This window comes from Theropithecus gelada, chromosome 6 (genome assembly GCF_003255815.1).
Source record: "Theropithecus gelada isolate Dixy chromosome 6, Tgel_1.0, whole genome shotgun sequence".
In the NCBI taxonomy this organism is placed as follows: Eukaryota; Metazoa; Chordata; class Mammalia; order Primates; family Cercopithecidae; genus Theropithecus; species Theropithecus gelada.
In genome coordinates this window covers 64,011,176-64,029,467 of record NC_037673.1, presented here as the reverse complement: position 1 = coordinate 64,029,467, position 18,292 = coordinate 64,011,176, and the positions used below count along the sequence as shown (strand labels likewise).

The window sequence follows — 18,292 nt, the reverse complement described above, 5'->3', positions numbered from 1 at the left end:
ATATCACATTAGGAAGAAACATTATTGTCCACTGCACTGTCTACCTTTACCTACCACTCCCCCTCCCCATCACACTGTATACAATTTCCACTTGGCCTTGAAGCTTGCCTAACCAAAACCTACTCAATGTTTAACACTCAGTTCAAGTTGCAAAGTTTTCCCAGACACCTGCAGGTCAAGTCATTCTTCTGCTTCTGTGAATTCTCATGGCTGAACTCTCCAGCATGTTGTTATCTTCTACCTTGATCTCGGATTTCCCAGAAGTCTTCTTCCAACTAGTTTATAGGCTCCTTAAAAGCAAGACCACGTGTCATGCAGCTTTTCATACTAGTCAGATAAGAGGGAATCCATTAATAGCCAATTAAATGATCAATAAGCATCCTGGGGAATACACTGATTCAGAATCCCAGAGTAGATTGAAGCTTCAGGTGCCAATGAACCAGGAATAAGTATAATTACCACTACTACTCATTACACTAACCACAAAACTATATCTAGAAAAAGCAAAGTAGGAAACATATTGAGGCATGTTTTCCCAGAGTCACAATAACCAGGAATTTCCTAAGAAGCCTCTGAAGTAAAAGGATAATTTTCCATTTTTTCCCAAGACAGGAAATGCTACATCCCAATACCTTTCCCCCAAAAAACAGCTAATTATTATTATTATTATTATTATTTTTTGAGACGGAGTCTCGCTCTGTCGCCCAGGCTGGAGTGCAGTGGCGCGATCTCGGCTCACTGCAAGCTCCGCCTCCCGGGTTCAAGCCATTCTCCTGCCTCAGCCTCCTGAGTAGTTGGGACTACAGGCGCCCGCCACCGCGCCCCGCTATTTATTTTTATTTTTATTTTTTTTTGTATTTTTAGTAGAGACAGGGTTTCTCCGTGGTCTTGATCTCCTGACCTTGTGATCCGCCCGCCTCGGCCTCCCAAAGTGCTCGGATTACAGGCGTGAGCCACGGCGCCCGGCACAGCTAATTATTATGGGTTTCTTGGTTTCTTTTGAGAATAAGACAGCAAACAGGTCAATGCTGGTATTTTGCCATGGGAGGAAATAGGATGCCAGAAAGGACAAGCTGTGCCACCTCAGCAGTCCACCAGAGGGGAACCTGTCCACACCAGTGAGCATTTCCATAACAGTGGCCGTCACTGCTTTGCCACATTATTTTAATTGTTTCTTCAAACATGGAAACCAGTAAAACCCTGAACAGCCTGACCATTCAGCTAGTCTGGGCACCAGGAACCTCCAAAAATGACAGAAACAGAATTAACATCTCTTCAGTGCTCCTTTCATAAACAACTATTTTCTAAGTACTAAGTACAGACCAGGCACTGCCCTTGGTGCTACAGATACAGTAAGGAATAGGACAGCTAGGTGCAGGCATTTACCACCCTATGGATCATCTCTTTATGCTTGGTGGACAAGCTGACCTAAGTGGGCATACCAGTTGGGTAAACAGGTAATAAATAATCTCCAACACATAGAAGTCTCTGTACATATATGTGTAGTACTGCTGTTCCAAATTTGTTTTGCTCCCCTCTGTGATGGTAAATAATTAAAAGAGGGCATGTGTTTCTATTCTTTAAAACCCACATAATGTATATGGGCACCGTTCGCCTCACTGGCTGTCAAATGGGCCTTTGATAACAAGAAGTCACACTTGACTGGTCTGTCCAGGCAAACCCACGCAGAGACCCACGCAGAGAGCTGCTCCAGCTGGTGCCTAATCCTTTCTAGGAAGGACAATACCTAAAGAAGGTAATGAACATTTTTTAACCTCTGCAAAATGAAAAGAAGAAAAAAACTAAGACATGTGGACATTTTAAGTGACTGCTCTGAGTGGGATTTCATTTTAGGAAAAACAAACTTCTCCCCCAAATATGTAGGTCTTCACTACATATTTCATAGACCGAATCGCAATGCCCTTCACATGCCTGCTCATTACCCATTGGGCACCCAGCCGTGTTTACAATAAGAACACACATTTACAGTATCTTTTCACAGAGACAGCAGTTGGATTACAGAGAGGATTTTAGACTTCATTGTAAGCTGATCTTTGATTTACGGACTCATGTTAAAGCAGCTACTTGGTGGATGGGCCCAGGTGAGCCTATAATGAGATGGATCTTCATGGATTAGGCCTGTCCTATAATAATCTGCTCAGGGCTCCCCACCGCTATTTCAGCACTGAGTTATGAAAATTCATCCCTTCACTATAAACAGAACCTAGCTCAGAGGGTAATAACTATGAGATGTATTACTCCTGGAATACAAGCACTCCAGAGACTCTGATTATAATGTCCACAGCTGAAGGCACTATTTCACAATTGAGATTACTACTTTCCAGATGAAAAAAATTCTGAGCTGTGGAATAATGCCTTCAGCTACACACACTGTAATCACACTCAGCAGTTCCTGTATCCCAAGAGCAATACAGGTTACCAACAGTTGGTTTGGTAAGCTGATTTAGGGAATAAAAGAAAGATGTTACAGGAGGCAGCACAGATAACCCTAATTTCACATTCGCTTTATCTACTGGCTTTAGCACAAGAGTTCAACAGGTCCAATAACCATATCGATTTCGCTAAAGCATAAATTTAAAAGAATAATTTTATAACCAAACCAACAAAGTTTTAAAGATAACAGTATTGACTGCTGACCAGGGTATAGTGAGATGCACTTTACCAATCTAAAAGTATAAATTTGTACGGCATTCCTAGAAAACAGCTTAGCAAGGACTATGGAGAATGTCAACAATGCTTATATTCTTTGCCCCAGTAATCCCACCCCAAGAATCTACCTGAAGAAATCATTAGAGGTGAATAAGGACTTATTTTACATCTACTCATCACCATTATTTGCAGTAGGAAAAACTTGGAAATAACCTAAAGGGAACAGTTTAGTAAATTATGATAAATCCATATATTGGAATATTATGCAGCCTTTAAATTGAGTCATAACAGCAATAGAGAAATGTTAATTCATAGATGAATTCTACAGCTTTGGTTAAGCAATTTATTCAAGGGCATTCAAATTGTTCCTACATCAATATTTAACAGATACTCTCTCAGAGTTAACTAATTGGACTTCAGATCAGGTTTTTGTTTTTGAGCTATAAGGCTAATGAAGTATTGATATAATATTAAACGACTGCAAATAAAGTCTGCACCCTAAATAAATGCTGACATTATGTCTCTACATTCTGAATGAATTAAAAAGGAAAAATACACTTTTGCATACATTTAGTAAATTTTCCCTGACTTCTTATAATGCATTTTTATTTTTTTTTACAAATGGAAAAGATGAATATTCATCAAGGCTCTCTGAATATATTACAGTTTAAATAGTTTGGTTTTAATATTTATAGAACATCATGAAATATAATTTCTCCATTAAAATAAATGTATACGATGTCAAAAGACAGCCACTGAAGAAACAAAATTATGCCACTTAACCTAATATTTAAAAGTTAAAATATAGCATTTGAAAGCACCTTGTCCCTTCAAAAATGTTAAGGATTCTAGAAAGATATTTTTCAGTTTGGTTGGCACATTTTGAGTAAAGATAAGAAAAAAAGAAACAAGCTACTCCCACATCATGCAAGTAAGGACAAAAAGGTTAAATTCCTACCTCAATTCAAATGATCTAAGGGAAAAGTGCTTGTTTTCTTCCCTTCTGGATAATACCATCCCACCTAAAGCTACCTCACAACCTCCAAGAAACACTTTTTCTACCAACCCCAAGAACATCGATGACAGCATTTCTTGAGTTACAGGCACGATGCAAAGTACCGCACAAGAGTTAATTCATTTAATTGTCACAATAACCTTATGAGGTTATTACAACCATTAGTCCCACTTCACAAAGGAAGAAGCTGAAGTCCACACAGTTAGCCCTAACTGAGGCTAATAAATGGTAGAAGCTGGAGTTGAGCTCAGGCAGCCCATGCTCTCAACCACTCTGCTTTTCCCTTTCATTCTCATTTTCTAACTAAATGATTACAGCTTAATTCCTGAATAAGGTTTCCATAACTAATTTCTCTCTGGCTTGAAGAACAGCTTCTTGGAAAGGCTACATAATGTAAGCAAGAAACTGATCACAGATTAAAAACAAAACCATAAATACACAAGAGTCTGTTCTAGAGCACTGAAAATGTACAGAAAAGAAACATATGTTTATGCATTCAACAAGTTCACTGAGCACCCTACTATGTGCCAGGCACTATTCTAGGCACTGAGGAGACAGCTGGGAAAACAGAACTATCTCTGCCTTCACGAAATTTACATTAGGGTAGTAAGAGATATATAATAAAATAAGCAAACGATATGGTATACTGTGACAGTGATAAGCTATGGAGAAAAATGAATGAAGGAAATGAAATACGTGGCAAGCAATATAGAGAACAGTTTGAAACAGGATGGCCAAGGAAGACCTCAATGGGAAGAATGTGAATGAAACCTTCACACAAAAAAGATGAGGCATAGGATTCCAACCAAACAGAAAACTGGAGAAAAATACTGGAAACTAATGTTCATGGTACTTCTGCCATCTATCTAATACTTCCAAGTACAAATGGAGTGAATATTTCTGGTGATGGCCACAGAAGCCATTTTAAACTTCCAGCATCAAGGCTTACAACCTTATTTTCCTACAAAGAAATAAGTTGCCACTGGTCCTGCTTTTGCCTCCTTAAATTTCCATCTTTCTTGCCAGAAAGCAGCATCTGTATAAATCCCCCAGCTTTTGACGACTATGACTTCTGTGATAAACTACCCATGTGTGTGGGGAGGGACAGAAAGATGGAGGAAGCAAATGGGAAAATGAGTTTTCCCCTCTTCAGATTAATGTATATGAAGTATACATCTGACACTTCATCAGCACTCCCGGCTGGTGTCCCAGCAGGCGGACACTGGCTGAGCATGTATTCTGCCAGCTACCAGGCTACTTAGGATGAATTGGCAACATGCCATTTATCTGAAATGCCCAATGTGTCTGGGAAAGGGAACACAACTACATTTAGCATTGCCAAGGAAAACTAGATACTTCAGGCTAGGAATTAATCTCTTCCTTGAGAAGGTAGTTAGCAATACCTTCAAGCTTGCCTATGGCATTTAAATCACTAAAGGTCATGCATTTACTAAAATTCATACCTACCAAACCTCAGGGCCTTCATTTATATCTTACTAACATATTAATACCTCTCACGTTGAGGGCCTATACTTTTCTGAAATGTATGTTGTTGCAACTGGGCATGGAACTGTTATATCGAGTGAAATGCTATCATCTGGACATAAGCCAGTTTGGTTCCTTGTTTTTCCAGTCCCCACCATACTTGAACACACATATCACTTCAATTTAGTCAATGAATCAACAAAATATATAAACAAATGTGACTACCTGATTGCTTAAAAGCAGATTAATGAAATTTCCTTGAATGCAGACACTAATAATCTCTTCACGAATTTTGTCACCATATTTTTTTGAGCGGCTGATGTGACACTAAATGGGATTTAGCCTGTAACATGGGCTTTAAGGCCAATCACAATTGTAAGATGCACACTGAATAGCAAAGCCATAGAGATTTTAGATGGATGATCTTATTAGGCCACCCATTACAGCATGAAGAATCACACCATCATGCTCACTTTGCAACTAAAAAAAAATGTCGCTTTTCCATAAATAATTATTTGTTCCTTCAACATTATTTATTGAACACTTTCTATGTGCAAGGCCTTGTGCTGAGAGCAGTGAAAAGTAAAAAGTAAAAATCAGACAAGAATTCTGCCCTGAAGGGGCTTGCAGTCTAGCAGAGAGATATTTGGCATAAACACAAAGAACAAAATTCTACAAGGTGTACATGCCCACCTCTTCAGCACAATTCTCGCTCAGATCTATTAGCTGTAATTGGCAGAGATAATTTTGATATAATCCAATCTAAATGAGGCAGAAACAAAACAGATCAACTTGAATGCCCCTTTAACTGTGTGGTTTGACAAGGGGTACCAAAAGCAGAAAAGGTCACTAACATGTACTCGAGTGACATGTCAACATAAGTGATAGGGCATCGAAATCTGGGCACATGGCAGCAGAGTAATAAGGAAATCAAGATGGTCGTCCGTCTGGCAGCTCTTCTCTGGCTGCTGCTCTTAATACAACAGAAGGTGAGGGGCAAGTAGTTTTCCATAGACTACAATTAGGAACTAATGAACTCTCTGAAGGGAAAAATAAGGGTTAAATTTTACATCTTCACTATCTAGTAGTAAATGACTAATCACATTCTGGCTTCTGTGCCCAAGCTTACCTACAATATAATAACAACAACAGAAATGATAATATTGCTAACATTTGTGACTTGTTATATGCCAGGTACTATTATAAGTTTTTTCTACATGGTATTTCAGCATTTTCCCCAGTGTTATATTAAGCAAACACTATAAACACAAAAACCTGCAGGTAAACAAGCTAATAATTTAAGTGATTCCTTGATAACAATATCATCTGATAGATTTTGAGAGGTACTCTTCTCATGTTTTCTACTGATAGTTCTTATTGCATCCTCTTCCCAAATATCTTAGGTCACGTGACATGCATTTCATCAATGAATAAGTCAGTTTCTGTTTCTTGGTATGTGACCATTAGTATTAGTAAAGAGATATATTACTTAAGAATGGCTGGACATGGTGGCTAATGCCTGTAATCCCAGCACCTTGGGAAGCCATGGCAGGGGTATCACCTGAGATCAGGAGTTCATGACCAGCCTGGCCAACATGGCAAAACGCCGTCTCTACTAAAAATGCAAAAATTAGTCAGGCATGGTGGTGCACTTCTGTAATCCCAGCTACTCGGGGGCTGAGGCAGGAGAACTGCCTGAACGTGAGCCAAGATTGCGCCACTGCACTCCAGCCTGGGCACCAAGAGAGAACTCCGTCTCAAAAAACAAACAAACAAACAAAAAGAAGATATATTACTTAAGAAGACATATTATCACTGTCAGAATGTGACAGTGTTGTTTGAATCACAATGATTGACTTGACAATAAACATACAGGACTACTATTTAGGTGTGAAGAATAAAGTTGCAGTGGCTAAGAAAGCACTTCTGTCAAAAAAAAAAATCATGAATTGTGAAGTATTTTCCTCTTTCCTTAAAAAGTAAATAATCAGAGTAAAATAAGCTTTTAATAAAATTCCCTAAGGAGAAAAAGTCCCTTTGGACTTGGGGGTAGGATGGAGGAAAATGCTGTCTACCATCACGTTAATTGTATCTTTTAAAAATAAGCCCCAGTCAGGCACAGTAGCACACGCCTGTAGTCTCAGCTAATCAGGAGGCTGAGGCAGGAGGATCCCTTGGCCCAGGAGTTTGAGGTGGCAGTGAGCTATGATGGCGCCACTGTATTCCAGCCTGGGCAAAAAAGCAAGATTTGTCCCTAAAAATGAAAATAAAAATGAATTAAAAGTCCCAGTATTTTCATGAGAGAAAAAAGATGAATTTTGGTTTAGTCAATTTTGAAGTCATAAACTATCCTGAAAGAAATTTCTTTAAAAATAATTATTTCACACATTCAAAATTATTCTGAAAGAAGAATCAGGGAATTCTAGAGAAGAAAGGGACTTTATAGACTGTTTAATGCCTCTTTTCACCTTACAGGTACAAATGAGGTGAAAGAATTTGAGAGACGGACTTGTCCAAGTTTATACAGCTATCTAATGGCAAAAGCAGGACTAGAGGCTAGACCTGAACAAAATCTCTATCCATTACTGCATTATTTCCAAATATCCAACATAATTTATTACCAATGCATAAAATTAGAAGACACAATACGTTGATTTATATATCATTTACATCTTCATCAATAAAAAATGTTTAAAAATCTATTTCCATATCATACAACCCTACCAGCCATGCAAAAGTAACTTGTACAGACTTCTAAGTTGAGTCAAAGGCCAAAACTAGGAAAGGGCCACCAGCACAAAAAAAAAAAAAAATCTAATAAGCATGTTAAATATAAAGGTCTACACTGGGGAAAAAATAGAAATGTGTGAGTCCATGCTGCTAACAAATACACATGTATTTATGGAGAGTGCTGAAGTTGGAAAAATCACCATTTTCAAACACAGAAAAGAGTGATCCAGGCAAGAATCACCTATGGATTCTTGGGGAAATTTTGATGAAAAGCGTATCTGCATTGCTTAAAAGTACCTCCCATGTTGCTCATAGATTGGGAGAGAGAAAGTGGTAACTACAGAGAGAAATCAGGCAACACTTTGACTGGATGATCACAATTAACATCACGGAGAGGGGCAGATGGATGTGATGGGCCTCCAGAGCTCATTCCTTAAGAGGACATGACATCACCAGTGTCGTATTCTTGCCTGGAATGTAAAACCCTGAATCTCACCATGAGGAGAGAGCAAACAAATACGAGAAATATTCCCTTAAAAATAAGCCATTAAACAATTCTTCAAAAATGTCAAATGTCATAAAAGTCAAAGGCTATGGAAACATCCCAGATGTTTGGGGACTAAAGAGAGGGACAATTTCATGCAACACATGACCCTAGACTGGATCCTACACTGGAAGAAGGAAAATGCTATAAAGGACATTAATGAGCCAATTGATAAAACTGAAATACAGGTGACAGAGTAGATAACTGGATTGTATCAGTCATAAATTTACTCCAGTTGATAACCGTGATAAGAAAGGTCTATGATATATAGATGATGCACTCTCAAATAGCTCAAAAATCATGTGTGTATGTACATATACACACATACATACACATATACACAAAGAGAAAGGAAATTAAGAAGCTAATTGGGCAAGGCGTTAATTAGTCAAATCTAGATAAAGGATAAACTGGTATTCTAAGAATTTTTCTTATTCTTGCAACTTTTCCATAAGTTTTATATTATTTCCAAATAAAAAGCTACAAAAAAGCCTATAAATACTTTCATTTCTTTTAGGAGAAGGGTAGAGATGAGGCCAAAATTGAGAGAAATCCTCCAAACCGGGTACAGGCGTAGAAATTAGCACATTGAAAGCAAGGAATTTCACATTGCCAAATCTGTGCTTAACGTCACATGTGGGTACGTTTAAATATAGTTAAACTCAATTAACTTAAATTGTCCCCAGGGAGGTGGTGAGCTAGAGCAGCCTCCACCGGCGCCCGCGGACACTCACCAGGCTGGCGGTGAGCGAGGGCGCCGACTGGCCCAGGGCCTGGCTGCGCATGCGCACGAGGTTGGACGTCTCCGCAGAGGCCGGCCAGGCCTGTCCCGCCACCGGGTTTGGAAGGAGGTATCTCCCTGTTGGAGTTAAAGAGAAGAAAATGTAAGTGACAGGCAGACGGCAGTAGTCTTATTGCAATGGGGGTGAGGGTTGGGTGTCTATTCCTGGCCAACCTTGTTCTGTATTACTTCTGCCATACCCAGTAATAACATTTATTAATAGCAACCTGGGAAAACGTGTTCTAATTCAGTCAGGAGATCCAGTGGCAGGGTCTGGCCCTGACCTCCAACATCATCTCCTGCATGAGTGTAGCCTCATCAAGGTAGGATGAGGTGTTTTTTTTCCATCTGCCTATACCAAGGGAATGCGTTGAGAATATATATAAGTACACAAAGCATTCTTAGCATCACAGAAGCAAGCGTGTGCATTTGTAAGTGTTTTTTGAAAAAATCTAATATGGAAAGTGATCTAGGACTCAATTATAAAATAATCTACAAAGTGGAGATCATGACCAACAAAAGGAAGCAGAATTCTTTCAAGACGAAATGGGGCTGGTGCCTCTCCCCCAGCCCTTTTTCTCTGAAGTGCAGGTGGCCATCCAACCTTGTCTGTGGGATACATAATCATATCCATTTGCATAAATCAGGACATCAATGTCAGTCTAGGTACACTGAGCAATTTCCATCAACCTTGAACTGTAATATATACATACATGTTTTTAAAAGTCAAACAGCTGAACCAATTCACACTGTGTTACTTCCTTGGTGCATGGACTTGACTAATATTAACACACAAGAAATGGTTTTTGACTTCAGGAAAGTTAGGATGGACATGAATATTCACATAGCAATAAAGGTCAGTAAAAGTCGAGACTGTGTTTAATTTTCATCTGTTTTGCCCCAATATTAGCATAATTACTGGCCATAATAGCTGCTCAATAAATATTTACTAAACAATGAAAGGGCTTGTAGACATTTTCTTCCATAAAAACAGACAATGACAAGATGGCAGACCACACAGAGAATCTCATTTGAGGGCCATGTGTTGGGGACTCCAGCCTCATTCCTCTCCAGAATCATGAGGGATTACAGCATGCATAGCTGGTGGCTCTGTAGCACAGGTAACATCTGTTCCTCATTCTTCCCTCAGGCATGCATCCCACAAGCATATTGCACTGGTTAATAATGATTGCAGTATATTAACTAGTTTACCATTACTGTACATGCTAACTACCAGCACTGTCAAAGCACAGGAGCTAGGGGCATCTCCCATCAATTGTCCATGCGAAGAAGTCCATTGCTTTATTTAAGCCAAGTGCTTTCAAAAATTTGTATTTTAGTTGCAGAGGAAAAAATGGCTTCTTTTGCCAAAATTGCTTTTCCACTCTTTTATTATAGAGTGAAAGCACAGACTCTGGAGATAAATTAGATCTTCTTTTGAAATCCTGCTCTGTAGCCGAATGACACTGGGAAACTTAGTCTCTCTTGGACTTGGTTTTTTCCATCTCTAAAATGGGGGCGATAGACTTGACTATGTAGTTATTGAGGGCATTAGAGAAATTTGTAAGTACAGTACTCAGTAAATGTTAACTATTTAGCCATAAGAGCAGTAAAAATGAAAAGTATCCTCTTTATTTGGGATGAGCTTTTCATTCACAAGAAGAAAATGCAAATATATACAAAGGAACAAAAATTACCTATCATCGCACCAAAGAAAACCACGATCAACACTTTAGTGATTTTCCTCTAGACTTTCTTTCTACAACCTACATATTCTTACAAAAACAAAATGTGATACTGATTTTTGTCACCTGCTTCCTGCCAACTCCACATAATAGATTGACCTTTTCCAAGCAAATAAATGCAGCAAATGTCAATTAATTTAAACACTATCATTGAAGATTCCGTGATAGTGAACCTCTGTGGTTCTGATCACCATCTCGAAAACATTCAGACATATTTTTGGACAAGGTATGCTGCATTTGATGTCTAGAATTTTAATTTTTTCCTTGCCTTATTTCAAAATGTGAACTAAAAGCTGAACTAAGAATGGCTTTGAGAAACAGGTCCCCTGTAGGCCCAAAAGCAGGTAATTAATGAGGAAGAGCAGGAAAACTATAGATTGCATTTAGGAATGCTGCATTAATATTACAGGGATAAATGGTTTCTTTAATACAGAAATCACTCAGTATTTGAAGGGCTCACTTGATAAAAATATATAAACCTCTAATAATCTGAATCCATTTTTTTCTCCCTCCTATGTCATTTTCTATATTTTATTTGTATTTATTTATTTGTAGTTTATTTGCATTTTCTTTGTTCATGTTTTGGAAAGGGAATGATAAGAGGTACAGAAGCTATATGATGCCAAGGTTTACATGATGGAGAGAACCCACTATAGCCTCACTGTTGTTCTGCCTCCATATGCTTCATGTTAAAGAAAACTGAGGGTAGATTAAAAAAAAAAAAAAAAAAAAACTTGGGAGAATTTAATGTAAAATAGAAAAAATTAAAGGCAAAGTATTTTTATTCAGTGAAGAATTCAACAAATCTTTTTTTCCTTTAGTAGAAAATAATTATTAGGCTGGGTGCAGTGGCTCATGCCTGTAACACCAACACTTTGGAAGGCTGAGGTGAGCAGTTCCCTTGAGCCTAAGGGTTCAAGACCAACCTGGGCAACATAGTGAGGCCCCATCTCTACAAAAAATTAAAAAGTTAGCCAGGTGTGGTAGCCAAATCTGTGGTCCCAGCTATTCAGGAAGCTGAGATGGGAGGACAGCTTGAGCCTAGGAGGTGGAGGTTGCAGTGAGCCAAGATCGCACCACTGCACTCCAGCCTGGGTGACAGAGTGAGACCCCATCTCAACAAATAAAATAATAATAATAATAATACAAAACAGAAAATAATTATTAGACTGTCTCTATATAATTCCCCTGATGTGAGGAAATAAGTTTATTCTTTTCTGTATCCCCAGTACCTGTTATAGGGCCTGGCACTTAGTAAATGTTCAATAAATGTTTGTTGACTGAAAGGCAGGGAAACCATACTATTAGAACAATAATTAGTGAAGTCTCAACAGGAAGAAAACCACTGAACAGATAATTTTCTTAAATTTCCTTTACAAGTATAACATAATAGCTAAAATACATTGAGGCCTTATTATATACCAGGCACTGCCACATCCTAACAATCATATGGGATAGGTATTATTATCTCCAGTTTAAACCCAGAGAGGTACATAACTAGGCAAGGGGATACAGCTACACAAACGGGCAAAAATCAGGATTCTGACTCCAAAGCCCAATCTACTCCAGGAAAATATTCATCACATATGCTTCGGTGAAGAACAAGTTATAAATTAAAATAGAATGATTCTATATTTATACAAAAATAACATATATTAAGAGAGAAAAGCACCTGGAAAGATGGGAGCAGAGTGATTCAAACCACAGGCTTGGAATCAGGCACAAAATGGGTCTGCAACCTAGGGTTTTTTGTTTTGTTTTGTTTTTTGAGACAGGGTCTATTTCACTCAGGCTGGAGTACAATGGTGCAGTCTCGGCTTACTGCAACCTCCACCTCCCAGATTCAAGCAGTTCTCCTGCCTCAGCCTCCAGAGTAGATAGGATTACAGGCACGCACTACCATGCCCAGATAATTTTTGTTTCTAGCAGAGACGGGGTTTTACCATGTTGTACAATGGCACAATCTTGGCTCACTGCAACCTCCGCCTCCTGGCCTCAAGCGATCCGCCCGCCTCAGCCTCCCAAAGTGCTGGGATTACAGGCATGAGCCACCTTGCACAGTCTGCAACCCAGTTTTTACAGTCACATGCAGTTGAGCAACTTATTTAATTCCAAGCCCCCAATATTCCCATCTCTAAAAGGGGGATAATAACTTACAAAGTGGTAGATAAGATTAAAGGAGATAATACACTTAGTCACTCGACCTAGGACATGGAAAAGCAGTCAATATACTATCACACTTCATATTATCATAAGACCTGCATTCTCCACCACCACCATAGCAACAGAATAAAACACGGTAACTGGGTACTTAGGCCAGGTCACACACGCACAAAAGAATCATATTGAAAGATATTGAAACAAATAATATTTCTTCTTGTAAGTGATAAACAGCAAATTCAGAATTGTAGCCATCTCTGGCAGAGAAAATGAGGGGTGGGTGCAGGGAGGAGTATTTTGGATCTGTAATATTTTATTGTTTTAAAAATTACCAGCAGGGAATAATAGGGTTTGCTACTTCAACTTAAAAGTGTAAATGAGGAATTAAGTTTTTGACTTGTGGTTTTAATAAATTTAATATGAAATTTTTTAATGTATCTGGAGAATGTAGCAAATACTAAGCTTTGATAAAGCTGGCTGATAAGTATACAGAGTTGTATAGAATTATTCTCTATTAATTTCTGTACATATTTTATAATATTACTTTTAATAATTCATAGCAAAAAAAAATGCATTTTGTATTCTTGCATGGCAAACTAGCTAGGAGCATCTTCCCTCAACTCCTCAAGATGGTAGTTCCTATGGCCCAGGTCAGGGACCCCAGAGGTCTGGGTGATCGTGAAGGACTCCTAGGTCCTAGGTTGAAAAGCAAGGAGCCAGGGGAGAGATTTGATGGCGAATGGTAGCAGAGAGGTACCATGAGGAATCTCAACATCAAAGTCACAGCAACAGGGACTGGGAAAGGCTCTCTCTCTCTGCCAGTGAGAGGGCAAAACAAAAGCAGGCATAACTCCCAGGTAAGGCCTCAGTACAGGAAATTCATAAGCTAGGACCCTGGCTCAATGAGACTAAGCATGGTTCAATGAGAAGTTGGACTCTGAACAGAATCCAGAACCAGCACCCAGTGCTGGGGAACACAAAGAAAGGAACACCTGAGCCATGCCCTTTCTCTCCGCACACTCTGAGCCATGCTTTGAATACTGCAGTTTTGTTACATCTCACAGGATACTGTAAAGCAAGCAGAGACCACTGAGAACAAGCATGTATACCATCTCGTCCTTCTCTGAAATCACTCAATTTAACATTATGTACATTTATGGCTATCTCATTTAAGTCCAATCTTGGTAACAAGACCAAAGGTGTGCCTTCAATTCCTTTGTTACCTCAACAGCCTAACCCAAAAGACAAGATTTTGACATCCAGTAACTGATCTGTCCTTAGCCCATATTTTTATATAACACCTTCTTCAAATCCAACAGGACAGAAAGATTCTTGCCAGTAATGGGAAAAAATTAATTGCTCTAGTCATGGTTGACTTTAATGTCAGACTGCTGAGTTCCTGTTCTAAATTCCCATCACTTATGAATTTCTCTAAACCTCAGGTTCCTGCGCAGAACAGGGCCAAACTTTAGGGCTGTTGTAAAATCTAAAAATAGAAAATATAGAATGAACACTCAATAAATATAAGCTTAAAAAATAAGAAACACCAAGAGCTACCCAACACACATTAAATTATAAAATGAGCAGAAATAAAATTTTGTTAAACCACTGGAAAAAATTAGGAAGCACTTATATACATATAGAATGAAATGCTTATAATGCAATGATGGGTAAGATTTTAGATGTCGTTATTTGCATAGGCCTTGTCCTGAGGAATCATATGAATGTTATAAATTGGATGGTCTGTTAATACAACACATGGGATATTTTATTCCTGCCTAGACCCCCATTAGTGTTAATAGAGAAAAGAGGACAACAGATGGATTTAAGACAGTCATTAGAAGGCACTAACATGATACCATAGTTGATAGTGATTACATCGAACTTTACATAAATTCACTTTTTGATGACTATCAAGAGCCTCTAAAAAGTGTGTTGCTGTCGTATTCATGCATCATTTGCTGCCTACAATTTAAGAAAATTAGCATCTGTCAATGGCATTATTCAGCTGCACAGGGTGGAAATTAATGGATAATACCATTTCTAATTTGTCGTAAGAGAGGTGAGCTTGCCTAGCAATCTGGTTGCTCTATTTTAATACCAAATTGAACTTGTTGTTACAACTGGAGCTGGATTAGCTCTGTGTTCTTTGGGAAAATGTTTCTAAAATTCTACTATGCTTATTGAAACATGTATCAAATGTTTTCTACTGGCATGACTAGAAATTTAGAGGCAATAAATAAAAGTCTGTATTAAAGCTGGATTCAGTTGGACGGATTGATACAAGAGCTTGTCAAATCTCAACCACAGAGGTGTGGGTTGTTTGGACTTTTTGTACTGGTTATTTTTGCTGTTTGAACCACAGGGCCTCTAGTTAACAGAGTGGAAAGTTCTGTAGCCTTGTATGGTTATATGTATATTAAAATAAATACATTACTGAATCTAGACCCAGATCATGCCTTGGCTCTATCAAGCCTACATATTACCTCTCCTGGAATGTGTTTTCTTTTCTTTTTTTTTTTTTTTTTTTTTTAGACAAAGTCTCACTCTTGTCCCCCAGGCTGAAGTACAGTGGCACGATCTCGGCTCACTACAACCTCCACCTCCCCAGTTCAAGCGATTTTCCTACCTCAGCCTCCCGAGTAGCTAGGACTACAGGTGCCCACCACCAGGCCTGCCTAATTTTTGTATTTTTAGTAGAGACAGGGTTTCACCATGTTGGCCAGGCTGGCTTCGAACTCCTGACCTCAAGTGATCCACCCACCTCGGTCTCCCAAAATGCTGGGAGTGTTACAGGTGTTAGCCACTGTGCCCAGCCACGATACATGCTTTCAAAGCACCCCAAAGCTGAAAGTATCCCTCTGAAGTAGAAAAATACCAAGTCTGCAATAATTTTAGCAGAATGGCCATACTTTATCACTGGGGAATAATGGTACCTGACTAGATTTGAAAGCTTCCATTAAAAAAGTTCCGTATCACCTGAAGTGCAACATATATTTATTAGCCAGTCCATAGTCTTACATTTTAGGTTATTTTTCTTGGACTACAAGCAGGACATCAAAGAGAAAATAAGACCTAGTAACTACATAACAAAGCTCTCTCTTGATATGATCTCTGGTTCTCAATCATACAGGAGAACTCTGAAAAAAATGTGTACATCCCTCTAAGGTACCAACCAGGAAAAGGGGAAGCTGAAGTGGCCCAGATATTGCTATCAACGGTTTTGGGGAGATTTTAAGGACGGCTATAAAAGGAAGGCAGGAAGAACAGGGGTAGCACTGCAGAAGTTAAGGGAATAGAAACAAAAAGAACAATGGCAAGCTGGCACTGAATTGGTGCCATGAGCAGGCAGACAGGGCACAGGCTCTGTTGCCAAACATTGTTCTCTCGTCCTATATCTTTACAGGTATATAGGTTAATAGGTTTTGGCTAACAGCCTCTCTTTGCCTAGACATTTCTACTGAAGCTCTCAAAGCAGCTGCCAGAAAGTTCACACCCACCACTAACCTGGAAGGAGGGACATTCTCACCATTTTACCTTCCCCTGTATCTAGTAAAATCTCTCTTGCTTAATCTCATTTCTGGGTAAATACACAAAGGAAGTAAAAGTAGGGACTCAAATAGATATCTGTACTCCCATATTCATAGCAGCATTAGTCACAATAGCCAAAAGGAGGAAACAACTCAAGTATTCATTGAGGGATGAATGGATAAACAAAATGTTATATACACACACACACACACACACACATATATATCAATGGAATATTACTCAGCCTCAAAAAGCAAGGTAACTCTGACTTGTGTTACAACATGGATGAACCTTGGAGACATGCTGAAAGAAATAAACCAGTCACAAAAGGTCAGACATTGTATTGAGAGGTGAAGCCAGCTGGACTTCCTGGGTTTAGTGGGGACTTGGAGAACTTTTCTGTCTAGCTAGAGGATTGTAAATGCACCAATCAGTGCTCTGCATCTAGTTAAAGGATTGTAAGTGCACCAATCAGCACTCTGTAAAAACGCACCAAATCAGCACTCTGTGTCTAGTTAAAGGATTGTAAACACACCAATCAGCACTCCGTAAAATGGACCAATCAGTGCTCTGTAAAACGGACCAATCAGCAGAACACAAGCGGGGCCAAATAAGGGAATAAAAGGTGGCCACCCAAGCCAGCAGCAGCAACCGACTGGGGTCCCCTTCCACACTGGAAGCTTTGCTCTTTCTCTCTTCACAATATATCTTGCTGCTGCTCACTCTTTGGGTCCACACCCCCTTTAAGAGTTGTAACACTTGCCACGAAGGTCCGCAGCTTCATTCTTGAAGTCAGCCAGACCATGAACCCACCGGAAGGAAGAAACTCTGGACACATCTGAAGGAATAAACTCCGGACACACCATCTTTAAGAACTGTAACACTCACCGCGAAGGCCCGCGGCTTCCTTCTTGAAGTCAGCGAGACCAAGAAACTACCAGAAGGAACCAATTCTGAACACAGTATGATTCCATTTATGTGAAGTATCCAGAATAGTCAAATGCATTCTTTCATAGAAAGTATATAACAGTGGTTTACAGGGGCTGGTGGGAGTGAGGAATGGGGAGTTCCTGTTTACAAGGTTTCAGTTTGGGATGATGAAAATATTCTAGAGATGGAGAGTGCTGATGGTTGTACTTAATGCCATTAAGTTATACATGTAAAAATAGTTAAATGGTAAATTTTGATATATATATATATATTACCACAGTGTTTAACCTGCCCCCTAATCCCTTGCTTGGCCAATACCACTGTACCTTATAGAGGAAAAAATAAGGGGATCCTTTTTGTTGTCCAAAAGGATGTATCCACATTAACTATACCACCACCTGCTTTTGCAAATTATACTTTATAACATAAGCCCTCCCAATCATTTTAAGTTAGAGGAAATGAGCTTTTAAAGAACCTGTCAAACTTAAGAAATGAAGAAGGGGCAAAGACCACAAAGAGTCACTGTCTAAATCTGGGCAGAATTCATGACTCAGCAGCCATCACCCTAATTCCATTGCCATCAAAAGATTCTTCTTCTCTGCCCCATTGCTCACTCCTAAACATTTGTTCCCTCATCGTCATGACTGTCATCCTCACGGGCAATTACAGCTTCCCTTATTCATCTTCAGCTGTGCTCCCAC

At 39.1% G+C, this 18,292-nt stretch overlaps 1 protein-coding gene across 1 annotated transcript in view; it reads right to left on the bottom strand.

The window, feature by feature from the left end:
* The window catches only part of MAST4 (microtubule associated serine/threonine kinase family member 4), a 576,259-nt gene that overhangs the window by 377,714 nt on the left and 180,253 nt on the right, over nt 1–18,292 (bottom strand). The window contains exon 3 of the mRNA XM_025387801.1: nt 9,179–9,303. Coding sequence (XP_025243586.1) covers nt 9,179–9,303 — 125 coding nt within the window. The remainder of the gene's footprint in view (nt 1–9,178; nt 9,304–18,292) is intronic.